Genomic DNA, 17,956 nt, shown 5'->3' on the forward strand with positions numbered 1-17,956 from the left:
CGACACCAAAATGGGTGCCCGGTCAGAATGGGTTAACATTTGTCAGATATAATTTGAGTGATAGAACTAGTACAGTTATAGTATACATACACAGCCGTTAGAAGGATATCTTTCCTCTTTTAGGATTTTACTAAAATAATTCGCATGTAAATTAAAACCATGAACAAAAAGACTCAAAGTCAACAAAAGTAGAGTCATTTCTTTGATAGCAACACGTTTAAATTGTTCCCTTTCGATGCCCCTTGGAGTTGTGCACTGTGTGTGTGTGTGTGATGTGTGTGTGTGTGTGTGTGTGTGTGTGTGTGTGTGTGTGTGTGTGTGTGTGTGTGAGATGTGTGCGTGTGCGTGTGTGTGTGTGTGTGTGTGTGTGTGTGAGAGATGTGTGTGTGATGTGTGTGTGTGTGTGTGTGTGTGTGTGTGTGTGTGTGTGTGTGTGTGCACGTGGCCTGTATTACCTGGAGCAGCAGTCTCTCGTCTCCGATGACAGCGGCCGTGTTCCAGTCGATGATCTCAGAGAAGGGCAGCTCCCAGCCATTACTCAGCATCACAGGCACACAGGCAGCCTGCACACACACACACACACACACACACACACACACACACACACACACACACACACACACACACACACACACACACACACACACACACACGCACACACACAGTATGAGAGAGAGGCAGGTTTCAGTATTTCTGGGTGGAAACCTTGTTCGTCCAAAACTGTTACTTTTCAGGAAATGGGGAAAATAAAAATTAACCTGTGTTTCAATGTTATTATATTTAGTCACAATCTTCACTTGATTTCGTGTTCAATATTACCATATTGAACTTTCAAAATGTTTCCTAAATAGCAAAAGTAGCCCATCTATATAAGCTTGTAGATCGGCAATTTTCGCTACGTTTGTGCGACACAAGCAGGGCATTCATTTACAAAAAAAAAAAAAAAAAATTAGGAGATAAAAAGATTGTCAGTGATGATTTGCAGTGCAGAAATAAAAAAAAGAAATATTCCTTGTACTATACTGTTATGATGGTTGCTTATATCTAACCTTAATATTTAATTAAAGTACATTGTGTACTTTGTTTGGGCAACTTGAAAGCAAATTCCACATGCCCCAACATTTTATTTACCTGCCATAGTGTCAACCCCTTACCCCTTGTGGTTAGACTGGCATATTCGCAGATACCGATATGACAAATAAGGGCCGATACCGATACTTTTCCGATACCGATACAGTATCGGGACATCTCTAATTTAAAAGCATAACCACCACCACCTAGAATATTGCCTTGACTCCTGTTGCCTCGTCAATTACCGACTGATCCACAATTCCACGACAGCAGTTTGACACACAGTCACACAGATGCGGGAGGCCACATCTGACCTAGTTCTGTTGAGGAGAACACCTTCGTAAACCTCGTTACACACTTGCCAATTATGAATGTATTCCTTCACGGCGTTCCCTTGAGACGCATGCATGTACCCACACCACCAGCACATAAAAAACAGCTTGACACGGAGATCAAAAAGAAGTGAGATCAAATATAATCCAGATATGCATAATACACAGGGGGGGGGGGGGGGGGGAACCCTAAAAATACAGAATTCTAAATAGGTACACCGTGAGCCTGATATTCTGATGTGCAGAGGCAAGATTATTCATTATCATTTAAATATTCCTACGAGCAGTATTATAAGATACAGATATACTGAATATAGAACAAAACATTTTTATTCTGCCTGTTTGCACAAAGGCTGTTCAGGTTTCAGGTTTTTTCGTGACTGGTCTGATTAACCCATTCTGACCTGAGATCAGATTCTAAAAATGTCAGTCGTTCTTCGATTTTTAAAAAATAGCAGATCTACAAGCTCATATCACGCCACCGAGTGGCGCGATATGAGCTTGTAGATCTGCTATTTTTCAATAGCTAAAGCATAACATGATGCTGACACCAAAATGGGTTCCCGTTCAGAATAGGTTAAGTTGATGTTGCACTAATGTTTTACGCTGTTAATGTTCCAATTAAATGTTTTGTTTGACTAAATTGAGGCTGAATTTTAACATTTCACTAAATGTTTTTAAAATCCTAGATTTATTTATTTTCTGTATGTTCCATTTGTAGGTATGACTATCAAACTATATAATAAAATAAATGTCAAGGCATTATTTCTCTGTATGTATCTGTTAATATTTTACAAAGGGTTTAACCAGAGCCAGGCCATGTCAGGCCAATCACATCACACCAACGTCAACATACAGGGTTAGAACCAAATAATGCAGGAGACGAGGAGAGGTACCACATTCTCTGTGACAGTGCTGCTGACATTAACATAATTATTACATAGCTCATGTGGGTTTGTTTTTGTTTCAACCTTTAGAATCCTTGTTTTTATTAATTTCCATTTTCTTCAGAGAAGCTCAAGAACTACTGCTATTATCGCAATGCAAAATGTATTATCAGAACACCTCTTGCCTTTGCCACGTGAAGGACCTAACATATTGTATTTGAATACAACGTTCCCAACTCCCACGCTAAAGGAAAAACAGTAAACCTTGTGTCGCTTGCTTCACACTTTCCCTTTCTACCTCTGCGAAAACAACTATTAGTTTCCAAGCCTTTGAAGTCTGCATTTCCGTTGCTTTATGGCAGTTTCCATTATATTAAACCTGCATAGCTTAAGAGTTGTGACTTTGTGGTGACTCGCAATTTTCCCTGAATGAAGGAATACGATGACAGGTTAACCTGCACTTGACCCACGGTGTGTGGAGTGTGATTGACATCAAACATTGCTCAGTGATAACAGCCTGCCCTGCTTTCTTCACAGTCATTGGATAAAAGCCAGGTTTGAGAGGCAAAAAAAATGCCTATGCTGTCCAGGTTGTTTGCCTTTTGAAGACTAGGGGGGCCAATCAAAATGCAGGACATCGTCTCAATATGTCGCGCATAACTGTATATGAAAAACACACAGTATACCGAAACACATCACAGTGACCTGCTAAATCCATAGTGTTAATTAATAATTTAACCACTTAAACCCTATGACAGTGCTTGTAGATCTGCTATTTTTTTAAATTGCGCATTAAAGACAGGTAAACCAGTTTGAAAGTGGTTAACTTTAAAGAGTGTAAAAGTTGACCTTTAATCAATTCCTATTACTCCTTTGCGTAGAAAGGAGCGGCCAGGTTCGGGCATCCAGTAAAGAATCCAGTAAACTTTTTGCATATTTCGTCACAAAATCAAGGATTTTGCATAATGGCAGATTTTAGCCTGCATAAGCAAGCATTTTTGCCTGCGTTTTTCTGGAGGATCTTATGCCAAGGTGTCAACCACTTAAACCCTACTGTCGAGTTTTAATATGCACGTTCCTACCCTGTCCTGACTGATTTGCTGCATGTGGTGTTTTTATTTGTTTTTATTTATTTTATGTTCTTATATTCAATTTTGTTCTTTGCCATTGTTCTATCATTTTAACCCATTCTGAACGGGCACCCATTTTGGTGTCGGCATCATGTTATGCTTTAGCTATTTAAAAATAGCAGATCTACAAGCTCATATCGCGCCACCGAGTGGCGCGATACGAGCTTGTAGGTCTGCTATTTTTGAAAAATCGAAGAACGACTGACATTTTTTAGAATCTGATCTCAGGTCAGAATGGGTTTAATCAGACCAGTGTGTGTCCGGTGGAAACCTCGTATGAATCTGATCTGAATGGGTTAACTACTTGTGTTTTATTGTATTCTATTTTTGTGTCCTGCCCTGTGAAGCACTTTGAGCTGCATTTATGTATGAAAGGTGCTATACAAATAAAGTTTATTATTATTATTATTACTGTCCATACAGTACTTCATTGACTGGGATCCCCGTGGGTCTGAGCTTAGCCCCCTCATTTTCTCCCTCTATACCAAAATGTTGTGACAATTTTCGCAATTTTTTTTGCCTATTATGACTCTGTGAGCAACACGTCCAGAAGAGAGGTGCCAGGGTTCACGTGGCCAACTGCTTATCTAAGTGGAATAAAGTATTAGAGGCCAGATAGAAGGAACGATAAAGCAAAGCACAGAATAAGAAGAAGAAAATAAAGATGAAAAGATAAGAGGTAAGCTGACGTACATAAGATGAAAGGGACAAGGAGAGGAGCCAACGGTGACCTTTGCCAGACGGATGGAGGGATAAGGAAATAAATTGCGGGAACAGCTGCTGTATGCGTGTGCGTATGTGTGACATAATGACCGTGCTGTCACTCCCAGGTCATAAAGGTGCCATCTAGAACAGAACCGTCCCTCCCTGAGGCTGCTCTCTCACCATCTGACGTACATTGTACTCATACAGTAGACGTACAGTACAGCGCTGATTCTCTCCCCCCCCCCCCCCCCCCCGTTTGATATGGATTAGGCCACGAAGCCATATTTAACCCATTTAGGCCTGACCTCAAAAATTAAAAAAAAAAAATCAAAATCCTCCAGTTTTCTGAAATAAATATTTTCACGATTAAAAAAAAATAGCAGACCTACAAGCTCGTAGCGCGCCACTCGATGGCGCGCTACGAGTTTGTAGGTCTGCTATTTTTCAACAGCTAAATTATAACATAATGTTTAAAAAACACTCCTGTGCCCACATTTGTGTGTTTGTGTGAATCATAGCGATGATTTTGATTGGCCGAGCATGGAATTGAGATGATTTGATTGGCTGAGCAAAGCACGTATTGAGGATAAATAGTGAGGACAGAAAAGTGAAGACAGAAGAAAAGTGAGGATGGAAAAAGTGAGGACGCAAATTGTGATTGGCCAGAATGAGATGATGTATGATGATATGATAAGAGCGCCCCTCACTTCACGGGTGTGATTTTTTTTTTTTTTATCTCTGGGACCCCATTAGCTACACTGTTGTCGAGTATAGAAATGTGTAAGAAAGTACTGCCGCAGCAGACAACCCGTAGCACTCCAAGGTTAGAATAAAGTTAGAATAAAGTCCTTACGGTGCAAATGTTCCATTCCATTTGTACATTTGTGACCAAACTTGACTGGGAGACTGCCATTGGATTTTTTTGAATTTTTGTTTTTTCATTTCATATCAAAGCAGGGAATCATAGCTTCAAATCGACATATTGGTTGTTCAGTTTGACCCACCAGTTTTGGAGATATGGCTTATAGAGTAATGTCTTGCAGAAAACAGCGAGTTGAGAAAACAGGCTTGAAAGGTTCACTTCTGTGGACTAACATTACAATAGCTACATGCTTAAGCATTTTTTGTCAATTTCAGCTTTGACACTTATTTCAGACATGCTCTAGTATGTGAAGAGTCTGCCTGTGCTATTAACTCATTTTGAAAAAAACAAACAAAAAAAGGTTTTCTCCTCTGGTGAAAAGCTGGAATGTGCGCGATGGCAGTCTCTCAGTCAAATCTGGTCATATTTGGTTCCCGACTATCAATAAGTGGGACTGGGGACCCCCCTTGGAAGGGCCTCCACTCAACCGGACCCCACACGATGCAGTAGAAAAACAACAAACGCACAATGCCTGGCATACTGTAGTGTTATGCACTCACTCACACCCACACAAACACTTCTCTCTCTCTCTCTCTCTCTCTCTCTCTCGCGCTCCCTCCCTCCCCATTCATGCACTCCCAATATAAGTAGGTGGGTAGGTGAGTCTGACAGACATGTAAAGTGCAGAAAAGCAGAGAAGTGAGTTCTTGACAGTCATGGAGTAGAGAAGAGGATCTCCACTCTCCATCGTCTGTGGTGGCTGGCAGAGAGGCGCTGGGGTGAAAGCTGGTAGTTAGTGGTAGTTAAGTGCACTCATGTAGGTGCACTCTGTGGACAGTAGTAGGTGGTGTGGAGGTGGAGAGGAGACACAGAGCCACAGCATTCACACTAATGCAGTGCAATCAACAGAGACGGGTGAGGCGAGAAGTGGGAGGTAAAGTGAGCTCTGTGTCAAGGGCAGAGAAAAGGGTAGAATGTATGGCTGCTATGCAGGGCACATCACGCAGGAGTCAAACAAGTTTAGAACTGCTCGCACAACACAACACAACACATGACAGAAACTAGTGTAGATCATTCCAGTCAGTTCGGCGTTATCTTCTTTTGACTGACAAACTTACATTCAATGTTTTATCAGACAGAAATGCGAAACAGCAACAGAGGACAGTCAAACACTTGGTCCAAAAGGATAGCACCAAAAAAAAAAAAACGAACATCAAATAACTTTTCCTCTACGCTATCCCTACCCTATAGGGAATTATATGGACATAGGAAGCAGTTCGGAAGTTTAAGTTTGCTACTGTGGAAAATTATCATCCCTCCCCCAAAACTGTGCGTGTGTGTGTGTGCGTGTGTGCGTGTGTGCGTGTGTGTGAGTGCGTGTGTGTGTGCGTCTCCTCCTCACCTGCAGTGCCTCCAGGAATCGGAAGGAGCCCAGTCGTCTGCCACGGGGCACCAGACAGAAGGTGGAGTTATGAAGCATCTCCCTGTAGTCATACCTGCACGAGACACACAGAGAGAACATGTGAGTTCATCACGACCACACTAACACTCAGCGACTCTCAACCTCTCACATCAAGCGACTGATACGAACCAGAGCGAAACAGGGCAACGGAACCCCCCCCCCACACACACACACACAGACGCACACACACACACCTTCGCCCTTGGCGCACACTATTATGCTCGAATTGAACCTCCCTAAACTACAATTTGTTGTATATAGGAAACAAAACGTACTGTGATGTAGGTTGTTCACACAAAGTTCACCTAACTTTGCCACTACAGGGGAAACATGCACATAATTATGATAGTTATTACTCTTTGTTTGCTCTTTTTGGAACTGTTTATTCTATCCCTTTGTTTGCTGTGTTTGCCGTTTGATGTCACCTATGCTGCTGCATTATAATAATAATAAAACTTTATTTGTATAGCACCTTTCATGACATGAAATGCAGCTCAAAGTACTTTACAGAACAATGGAGAATAAAAGAAAAGCAAGGCAACGACATTAAAAAACAAGCAGTAATGCAGTACAGTGAGGACATGAAAAATAAAAAATAAAAGATCAATTAAAGGCAATGTTGTAGAAGTGGGTCTTGAGCTGAGCTTTAAAAATGTCTACAGAGGCTGCCTGAAGGAAGCCAAAACACAAATAGGTTTTACTCTTATGTACCTGTACACAAGATGTAACAATAAAGTACAACCTTGAACCTTGTTGTGGACGCCCACTTTGATTTGCATTTAGGCCACAAACCCTTCCTTCATTTCAATTATCTCTCTTTTCCTCCCTCCCTCCATCCTGCCCCAGTGAAATGAACCCATGCACACACACACACACACACACACACACACACTCACACACTTCTGTATCAAAGTCTGAGGTTGGTGCTCACGTGTGCCTTCACATCACCTGCACCTTGTCCAATTCACGGACAGACAACACACACTTCCTCTCTCCTACAGGTATAGGTTAGCCCTCCGACCTCCGTCTGTCCAGTGAGCTGAATCTTATTGCTCTCCAAACAGAATGATCAACCCTGCCTGGGTTAATGAGCTGAGAGTGACACCTGCTTCCACCACACAGCTGGCTCTGTGTGTCCACGTGTGTGTGTGTGTGTGTGTGTGTGTGTGTGTGTGTGTGTGTGTGTGTGTGTGTGAATTTCAGCATGTGTGGCTTCCGTGTGTGTGTGTGTGTGTGTGTGTGTGTGAACACAGGTGCACGATAGCCCTTGTGTGACTTTGTTTGCAGTTTGTGTGTGTGCATATACGTCTACTGTACATCTGTGTTTGTTTTTGTGTGTGTGTGTGTGTGCACACGTGTGTGACGGGGAAGGACAGTCTAAAGTACCCATCTGTCCCTGTGTAATGACGTGTGCACTGTGCACGTGAGGCGGTGTGTGTGTGTGTGTGTGTGTGTGTGTGTGTGTGTGTGTGTAGTCTTTGAGGTACACAGATGGGGAAGGGGAGATATTAAGATATTTACCATATGAAAGAGACAGACACTAGGTTGCTTAAACCTTCAGTCATTTATGCTCTCTCTCTCTCTCTCTCTCTCTCTCTCTCTCTCTCTCTCTCTCTCTCTCTCTCTCTCTCTCTCTCTCTCTCTCTCTCTCTCTCTCTCTCTCTCTCTCTCTCTCTCTCCCCCCCTCCCTCCCTCCCCCAGGCCTGACAAGACTCCCCCCTTTTATCATCTTTCTCTGACTTTCTTTCATGTGCCCTCCGGTCTCTCGTTTTCCAGCTGCTTCTCGCAGATACATGCAGGAATGTGGACATGGAGATGTCACACACACACACGCACGCCAATACACATACAGTACATATGCAAACACACACACACACACACGCACACACACATGGTTGAGGTTATAAGGGAGTGGCGAGGCAGAAAATCATTTCTCATTTAGCTCTATAGGAGATGAAGGTTACAGGACATGGATGGAGACACACACACACACACACACACACACACACACACACACACACACACACACACACACACACACACACACACACACACACACACACACACACACACACACACACACACACACACACACACACACACACACACACACACACACACACACACACACAGCATGAGCAGGCAACAGATGCAGCCACTCACATTGACATTCTGTCATCTAGCGATGGAGAGAAAGAAGCTGCCCGTATACAAGCCAATTTTCCTATACCAGCTGTTTGCCTGGACACTGTGTGTGTGTGTGTGTGTGTGTGTGTGTTCGTTACAGGCAACAGACGAACATCATGACAGTGAATATCAATTTTAGAGCAACAGGGCCAGGATTTAATACAAAACAGGCCTGCCTGCGCGCGCTCCGAGCTTCTTCAGAACAGCATAATACACAGAACAGCAGGGGTGGGCAACCTTTTCGGGCACATCATCACTTGGTCTTTTTCCCAAGGCTGACGTGATCACCCACACGCTGACAAACATCAATGCTTCTATGTCTTATTATTAGGGATGCACCGATCCGGCTTTTTGGCATTCGATACCGATTTCGATACATGGGGGTCCAGTATCTGCCGATACAGAGTACCGATCCGATACCCCCCACAAAGAAACGTAATAACCTATTAAGCTGTAGGCCTCACTGTGTGGAGTCTGGAATCATTATTTTGTGTAAGGCAACATCAAGGCTTGACTTAAACATTACTTTCCAACTTTGTAAAACAAAATGTAACAAACACAGATATAAATGCACTGAATTATTTATTAAATAACTGTGCAACAATTAGACCAGGTTAATGTGTGCGCAGGCTGGCCTGGCTGCATTCCACATGTTATACTGTCAATACTACACTGCTGTGTCACAGAGGAGGTAGAGTTGTTTTCATACTGTAATTACACATAATTATCGGATCGGAACGGATAATGGATCGGCCACTGATCCGATACCCGATCTAGAATTTTAGCCTGGATCGGCGCCGATCTCCGATACGAGTATCGGATCGGTGCATCCCTACTTATTATGGGCTGTCTTCTAAATGTTGACAGTTTTCTAAAATACCCGTTTCAATATTTCATGTCATGGACCCCAAAAAATATATGTATAACGACCTCCATCTGAAAATATGTTGAAGCAAAGATTTGAGTTAAAAAAAAAAACGTTTGCTCTGAAAGAATATTTATTCAAAGATTTGCACCACATTTTCATGATTTTTCAAAAAATCTCAGGGTCAGGCTCAGGGTCACTGTTGGCTCTTCTCCATTACAAGAAGCTAGCAGCGAACCGTGCTGTGCCGTGTCCCACACATATAACAAGTTCTGGATCGGTTTCCATATACGCTACGGCTATAGGTTTCAAGGTTGTCAGAACCTAAAAAGTATCCTGCTGAAGAGGTAGTGCTAACCCTATGAGTTCAGCTATTTGGGGGTTTTAATTAGTGTGTTTTTTTTTGTTTTGTTTTAGGTCCCTGGTTCTGGTTATACTGGAAATGTAAAACTTCACGGGCTCCGGAAAGTTCCGCTAATGGAAGGTTCCGGGTTATACCCTTCGTAGTGCAAAAGAGTCCATTATACTGTATGTCCACCTCGTCCCCTTCCCTCGCTGCGTTGGAACACTTAGCAGCAGGGTCAGGGTCACCCCGGGCCCATGCAGCTCACTCTGTTTCACTTCCACCTTGTCTTGTCTTTTCTCTCTCTCTGGCGTCTCCTGTGACTTGTTTCTCCTCTAACAAAAGCACACCACAATTCTGTTTGGACGACCTTGAGCCATGAGGAACCCACCACAGAGCCGTTTTCCATGTCCTCTGTGTGTGTGTGTGTGTGTGTGTGTGTGTGTGTGTGACCACGCAGGTTTGTGTGTGCCTGTGTGTACTTTCTAGTGCCCTTATTATATATGAAGGTGTGAGTGGAGTTTGTACCATTTGTACTGCCATTATCTGTGTGTGTGTGTGTGTGTGTGTGTGTGTGTGTGTGTGTGTGTGTGTGTGTGTGTGTGTGTGTGTGCGCGCGCGTGCATGCGTGCATGCTCCTCTGAGAGCATGAAGGACAGGATAAACACACTGTATGTATGTACACCAATGGACCTAGTAGATTAACTTAAATACATTTTGGAGTGCAATAAAATATAAAGGGCATATTAGGAATGTTTAATTAACAGCACATTGGAGAAGTGTGCATTATCATATGCTATGTCGGCGTGGGGGGTAAACCTTGCAGTGCGAACTGAGCCCTGCACCTGAACTGAGCGGTGCAACTATACTTTTAATGTTACCAAAAATACCTGCCGGGCCGTCAGGTATTTTGGTGCTGTTATAGTGGGACCCAGCAGACGCCCTGCCCCTGCCCGGTGTCCCTCCCTCCCCGCGGACAAAGCTCTAGCGTGACGACAGCCATGCCTGAGTGTCTTCCAGTGAGCAAAATAGAAAAGAGATCCAATTTACTGCCTTTATGAGACTATTGTCACATTAGCTTCCTGAGTATCTTTTGCTCTCCCTCTGACTCTACCTCTCTCGCTCAAACCTTTGTCTCGCTTTCTCCTTTGTGTGTGTAACTGTGTGTGTGTGTGTGTGTGTAACTGTGTGTGTGTGTGTGTGTGTGTGTGTGTGTGTGTGTGTGTGTGTGTGTGTTGTGTGTGTGCGCGCGCGTGCATGTGCATGTGTGTGTGTGTCAGATGTGCAAGATGTGTTTTCTCACACAATTTGGAGTGTATACAATGTGTTGCTTGTGCGTAGCTGCACATGTGTTTGTGTGTGTGTTTGTGTGTATCACAGGATGAGATGCACTGCAGTCAGAATGTGTGTGTGTGTGTGTGTGTGTGTGTGTGTGTGTGTGTGTGTGTGTGTGTGTGTGTGGCCCTGTGGCTGGATGGATTAGCAAGCACAATGCAAGGAGCTGAAAATAACACCACACATACTGGGAGCTCAGAACACAACCCAATCTACACGCACGCACGCACGCCACACACGCACACACTCACATACACAGCTCAGTCAGAACTCAACCCGATCCACACGCATGCACGCCACACACACACACACACTCAGATACACAGCTCAGAACACAACCCGATCCACTGACAGCCCCACCTGGGAGACACGCACACGCACACAGTTAGTTTAGCTCTGAGAGAATGCAAAAAATGGATCCTCCGAGGGGTCATGCAAAGTGCTTACTTAACCACTTACGCCCTGTACACTTCATTGTATCCTAGCATGTATATTGTGTATTCGCTGTGTTTTTGCCATTTTGAAAATTTGGGAACTATATGAAGTATAACCATATTACAAAAGAAAGTACACCCGTGAGAACTGAGCGATGCAGGCTGTGTGTGTGTGTGTGTGTGTGTGTGTGTGTGTGTGTGTGTGTGTGTGACTCTGTAGTGTGCTATTGTTATAGCTAGTGGTCAGGGTGAAGCTCAACAGCTGTACTGAAGGTCACCCAGTGGTATTGCAGCTGTCCGTACTCAAACAGACATACATACTTAGACACATACCGGTACATATGCATAGGGCCACACAAACCCCTTCATTGGAGACGGTGTGTACCGCTCCAAAATGATCTGATCAGCTATAATTTGACGACTTTTCAATGTGTTATAATAATGTTTACGGTATAGAATAGACAATCAGACATGCATTCTACATCAATGCATTGTAGATCAATGGAGGTGTCCGCGATGCCAGCGATCACTGCAGGGTGTCCGAGTGTCCGGTCATAAACTACAGAACATATAATTGAATAAATAAAACAATGAAAGACGCAAAGCGTCACACCAATTTGGAGATAAGAGGTTTCTGCCCAACAGCGGCGATATGTCGACAATTAAGCATATTGTATTGGTGCCTGACAAGAGTAGCAGATGTGCAGTCCAAGTACAGACAGTAGGTCTGTGGTTATTGGTTAATGCATGATTTATAAAACATACTGACTGAGGGAAATGTTCATGTCACGTCGTGCAAAAAGCCAATCTTCAAGGTTACAATTACAACAACGCATCATCACGCACAACACAAATAATCGCCCATTTCCGGCACTTATACGTCATACAATGAAGGATATAAGGCTAAATGGAGCTTTGGAATGGAGCATATATCAATTCTCCCTACGTGTGATGGTGTTAATGGGGGAGTGAGGTGTATCAACATATGTTGTGTTGATGTGTGTGTGTGTGTGTGTGTGTGTGTGTGTGTGTGTGTGTGTGTGTGGTGGGGGGGATTGTGTGACAATGATAATGTGTGCAGTGTGCACACATGCGTACAGCGATAAATAGGAGAGCAGACAGAACAGTCACTGGGTTGTGACTGAACTGTGTGTGTGTGTGTGTGTGTGTGTGTGTGTGTGTGTGTGTGTGTGTGTGTGTGTCCTTGCCTCCTTAACTCTAGCCCTCTACTTCCCACTCATTTGCCCTGTGGCTGTACACTCTGTTACCCCTGTGAGTGTGCACCGCACAAGTGTGTGTGTGTATGTGTGTGTGTGTGCCTGAGTGTGCCCATTTCATTCCTGTCTTCACCCCTCTCTCTCTCTCTCTCTCTCTCTCTCTCGCTCTCATCACGGCTGCCTGCCGTACGTGCTCCACAACTAATTCATTAGCCTAATTAGCACTCATTAGCCAGCTTATGCTACTTCCAATTAGCATCCTAGCATAGAATAACCCAGAGGTCTGCCTTGCCCAAACAAACAGGCTTACTGCGCACAATCCCATGACGGCCCTGAGGTCCAAGTGTGGGAAAATCTGATTACACTCACTTACAGACTTTAACCAAGTTTATAAAGTTTCCATATAGTCATTCGGGTTCTCTGTTGAGACCGAACCTGAGGATTCACCAGACCTATAGTAGTCTCGCACTGCCAGAACGTGTTCAAATGTTCAAATGCTTCCGTCATACAGTCTGGAGCACGGAAGATCTATCATGACTGAGCAAGCGATGAAGCGGAAGTGAAGCCTCCTCCTCAATTAGTTTCGTAGTTTCGCGCAAATTCATCCAAATATAAATCGAAATCATCTAAGCATTTATAGCTTTTTATAACAAAAAATGTAAAGATATTTTAACCCATTCTGAACGGGCACCCATTTTGGTGTTAGCATCATGTTATGCTTTATCTATTGAAAAATAGCAGATCTACAAGCTCATATCGCGCCACCGAGTGGCGCGCTACGAGCTTGTAGGTCTGCAATTTTTGAAAAATCGAAGAACGACTGACATTTTTTTAATCTGATCTCAGGTCAGAATGGGTTTAATCAGACCAGTGTGTGTCCAGTGGAAACCTCGTATGAATCTGATCTCAATTCAGAGATTGTGGAATAGTTGTCTGGCTATACGTATACCTTCTGGGCAAAATATGGACAGAAATATGTTTGACCAAACACCTCAATATCAATATTGTGACCATAATATAACATTTATTTTGAATTTTTTTTTTTACAAGTTCACAACACTTTATAATGTAATTCCTCTATATTGACATTATTATGATATTGTGGGGGCGGAAGGTGGCTCAGGGGGTAGAGTGGTCGGTAGAACAGCCAGATGGTTCGATCCCGGGCTATCCCAGAGTTAGTGTCAAAGTGTTATTGAGCAAGACTCTGAATCCATGTGCAGGTTGGTGGCTCGCATGGTTACCTCTGCCATCGGTTGTATGCGTTTGTGTGTGAATGGGTGAATGTGATGCACAGTCTATGTAAAGCGCTTTGGATAAAAGTTACTACATGTTTTGTAATACGCTAATAATTCAAATCTACAAAGTAATTAGTAACTAAAGTTTTCAAATAATAAATAAATAAATAATTATAAGTAGTGGAGTAAAAGTACACAATATATGGATCCGAGATGTAGTGGAGTGTATCTTTACTTGAGTATTGGAAATACTCAAGTGAAATACACCTCAAAATTGTCCTTCAGTACAGAACTTAAGTAAATGCATTTATTTACTTTCCACCACTGCTGGAGAGAGGAGTCTAGTGAATCTCTCGACGTCTGTCTCTGCCTGTTCTCTCGCACACTCGCACACACACACACGCGTACACACACACACACGCGCGTACACACACACACACACTCGCAAACAACCAATGGAGAACTGCACGAGTGACAAGATATGCACTATATGATAGGCCCAACACTAGTAACGAACGGCCTGGAAAGCTAATTTGGCAAATCGTGAGCGGGCTACAGAAGTTTGGGGATATTTCGGAGGTGCTTTAATACACTGGTTTGCATACTTGTAGCCAAACTCCCATTACCATTCAAATGAGGGCTCTTCAGAGTGGCAGGAGGCCCGAGCATAGCTGCGGGGGACGGGAGACAGCAACACCGCTTTAAAGACAGTGCACACACACACATGTACATGATAGCACACACATTCCAATTAGATTTGCATGAGAGCACGCACACACGCACACGCACACACACACACACACACACACACACACACACACACACACACACACACACACACACACACACACACACACACACACACACACACACACACACACACACACACACACCTGGATCAGTGAGTCAAGTGAGTTGCATATTTTACCTGCAGCTACTCTCTCCCCGGCCGTTCCCCGTGCAGCACCTCACATGTGCGAGCCTGAATATTTAACCAAATGCCTGAATACCAGCCGTCCTGCCTCCTCCCGCGACACTAACTCACAGTGACGGCTTTATCCTCCAAATCTTTTCAATTTGTCCTCTTGTATTTTTCCCAGTGCCAACAGATGGAGGCCATTTTTCAGTTACATTTAGTGTCTGCGCGGAAAAGTCTCAAATCACACACACACACACACACACACACACACACACACACACACACACACACACACACACACACACACACACACACACACACACACACACACACACACACACACACACACACACACACACACACACACACACACACACACACACACACACACACACACACACACACACACACACACACACACACACGGACATGCGTGCTCCCGGGCCGTTCGCGCACACACACTCGCTCAAATCTCCAGAGGACATCAGTATATGCCCTTTTTCAAGGACACACACGCATGCACGCACACATGCGTACACACACACACACACACACACACACACACACACAGCAAGTACAGGCACTCTCACACAGCGCAGACACACCACATGCACTAACTCGCGTGCGCACACACCCACATGTATGTAAGCACGAATGCACGCACAGACCAAGCCGCTGATTGGTGGCTCTGACATAGCCTGAAGATGAGGTTCTGGATGCTGGCTGGAGACCAGCTGTTCCTCACTGCAGTTCTGCACTCCACTTCCAGATGGCCCTCGGGACCTCTCACACTGTGTGTGTGTGTGTGTGTGTGTGTGTGTGTGTGTGTGTGTGTGTGTGTGTGTGTGTGTGTGTGTGTGTGTGTGTGTGTCTCGGATTCAGACATGTCAGCACACATGCCATGCTGCGGCCCCTTTTTAAAAATCTGACACATTTTGTCATCAGAGCTGCAGGAATGAGGCATAGAGGAGCAGAGAGAGAGGCCACAATTATACCCTGCAGTGAGTTGTTCTTTTATCTGACACGCACGTACGGTACAGTACAGTACAGTACAGTACAGTACACACACACACACACACACACACACACACACACACACACACAGGAACTTGAGCTCTTTGGAAATAAAAATGATTTAGGAACACACACACACACACACACACACACACACACACACACAAGTACATACTTAAATACTAGTCTAGTACTAGCACTGCGGGCTAATTGAAAGTAATCTGTGATTTCAATCTGTGATTGAAACATTGAAGTCAATCAATTCCAACATCTTATTTGGCCAGCTGTTTATAGGTTTATTCAGAGAATGAATAGTGGCATTTTGAGTATCCAACATCTCTACCACGATGAATGGATCGGTACAATAATGTTTTGAGCCATGGTGACTGAGACTTACATGTGGTTTTCAGGTGCCGTTTCAAAAGATTCAAGAGTATCGTCAGAAAAGTAAATGTATCAAATTCAAGTCATGTACACTTGTCTTCTTACCGTTACAAGGGTTAATATTTAACCCATTCTGACCATGCACCCATTTTGGTGTCAGCATCATGTTATGCTTTAGCTATTGAAAAATAGCAGATCTACAAGCTCATATCGCGCCACCGAGTGGCGCGATACGAGCTTGTAGGTCTGCTATTTTTTGAAAAATCGAAGAACGACTGACATTTTTTAGAATCTGATCTCAGGTCAGAATGGGTTCATCAGACCAGCGTGTGTCCAGTGGAAACCTCGTATGAATCTGATCTCAAGTCAGAATGGGTTAATAACCACAACTCTGTGCAACACACCCCCCCGTCCACCAGGCTCACAGACATAATATAATCACAGACATGAATGATTACATATTCCCAAAGATATACGGCCCGACAGCCAACAACAATGGAAACATTTTTCCTAATTTTACTAAAATTAAAATCAGCAATAATCAACAGTGTCCCATGAGCACCTCCACTCAACTATCTCTACCCATCCACCCATCATCCGCCCCCTCTTCCCATAGCATTCACCCAGCATCCGCCCCCTCTTCCCATAGCATCCACCCAGCATCCGCCCCCTCTTCCCATAGCATCCACCCAGCATCCGCCCCCTCTTCCCATAGCATCCACCCAACATCCGCCCCCTCTTCCCATAGCATCCACCCAGCATCCGCCCCCTCTTCCCATAGCATCCACCCAGCATCCGCCCCCTCTTCCCATAGCATTCACCCAACATCCGCCCCCTCTTCCCATAGCATTCACCCAACATCCGCCCCCTCTTCCCATAGCATTCACCCAACATCCGCCCCCTCTTCCCATAGCATCCACCCAACATCCGCCCCCTCTTCCCATAGCATTCACCCAGCATCCGCCCCCTCTTCCCATAGCATTCACCCAACATCCGCCCCCTCTTCCCATAGCATTCACCCAACGGGTCTAATTTCTTATCCATCTATCAATCTTCTGACATATTCTAATGTATTCTCACTATTCCGTCTGAACGGCGAAACTAAGCCAAAAATATAAACTAAAGCCCTCTCTCCCCGAGTCCCCACGCATGCCATCTGGGTCCCATCTGAAGAACGTCACCAAAAGCCATCAGCCACGCTGCCATGAATACAATTTTAAACTGACGGCTAAATAGTAAACACACACGGCAGAGGGAGTCGCACACACTCACCTTGAACGCATAACTCAAGGCGTCAACCCCCTTACAAACGTAATATAGACTTATTTCCGACTGAAGGCCAGGCTTTCTAAGGCTTTTCCTTCATGGCTTTTGAATGGCTGTCATTTAAAGGGTAATTGGTAAACCTTGAGCTCAGGTTAAAAACAACTATAAGGTCTATCTACAGCTACCATAACCAATAGCCGAGTATGGAGTGTGTTCCGTGTCTGTCCTTGTTGCTGCTGCTGCTGCTGTGATGACACCTAAATTTCCCTCCGGGGATCAATAAAGGTTTGGTTTATCTTCTCGCT

General features: G+C 44.1%; 1 protein-coding gene across 1 annotated transcript in view; it reads right to left on the reverse strand.

Annotated features, from left to right (window-relative positions):
* Positions 1–17,956, reverse strand: part of ext1b (exostosin glycosyltransferase 1b) — a 125,610-nt gene that overhangs the window by 43,160 nt on the left and 64,494 nt on the right. Inside the window, exons 2-3 of the mRNA XM_083782003.1 lie at positions 6,390–6,483; positions 456–563 (exon numbers count right to left, since the gene is read on the reverse strand). Coding sequence (XP_083638129.1) covers positions 456–563; positions 6,390–6,483 — 202 coding nt within the window. The remainder of the gene's footprint in view (positions 1–455; positions 564–6,389; positions 6,484–17,956) is intronic.

Source organism: Protomyctophum parallelum, assembly GCF_964188405.1.
Source record: "Protomyctophum parallelum genome assembly, chromosome: 1".
Taxonomy (NCBI): domain Eukaryota; kingdom Metazoa; phylum Chordata; class Actinopteri; order Myctophiformes; family Myctophidae; genus Protomyctophum; species Protomyctophum parallelum.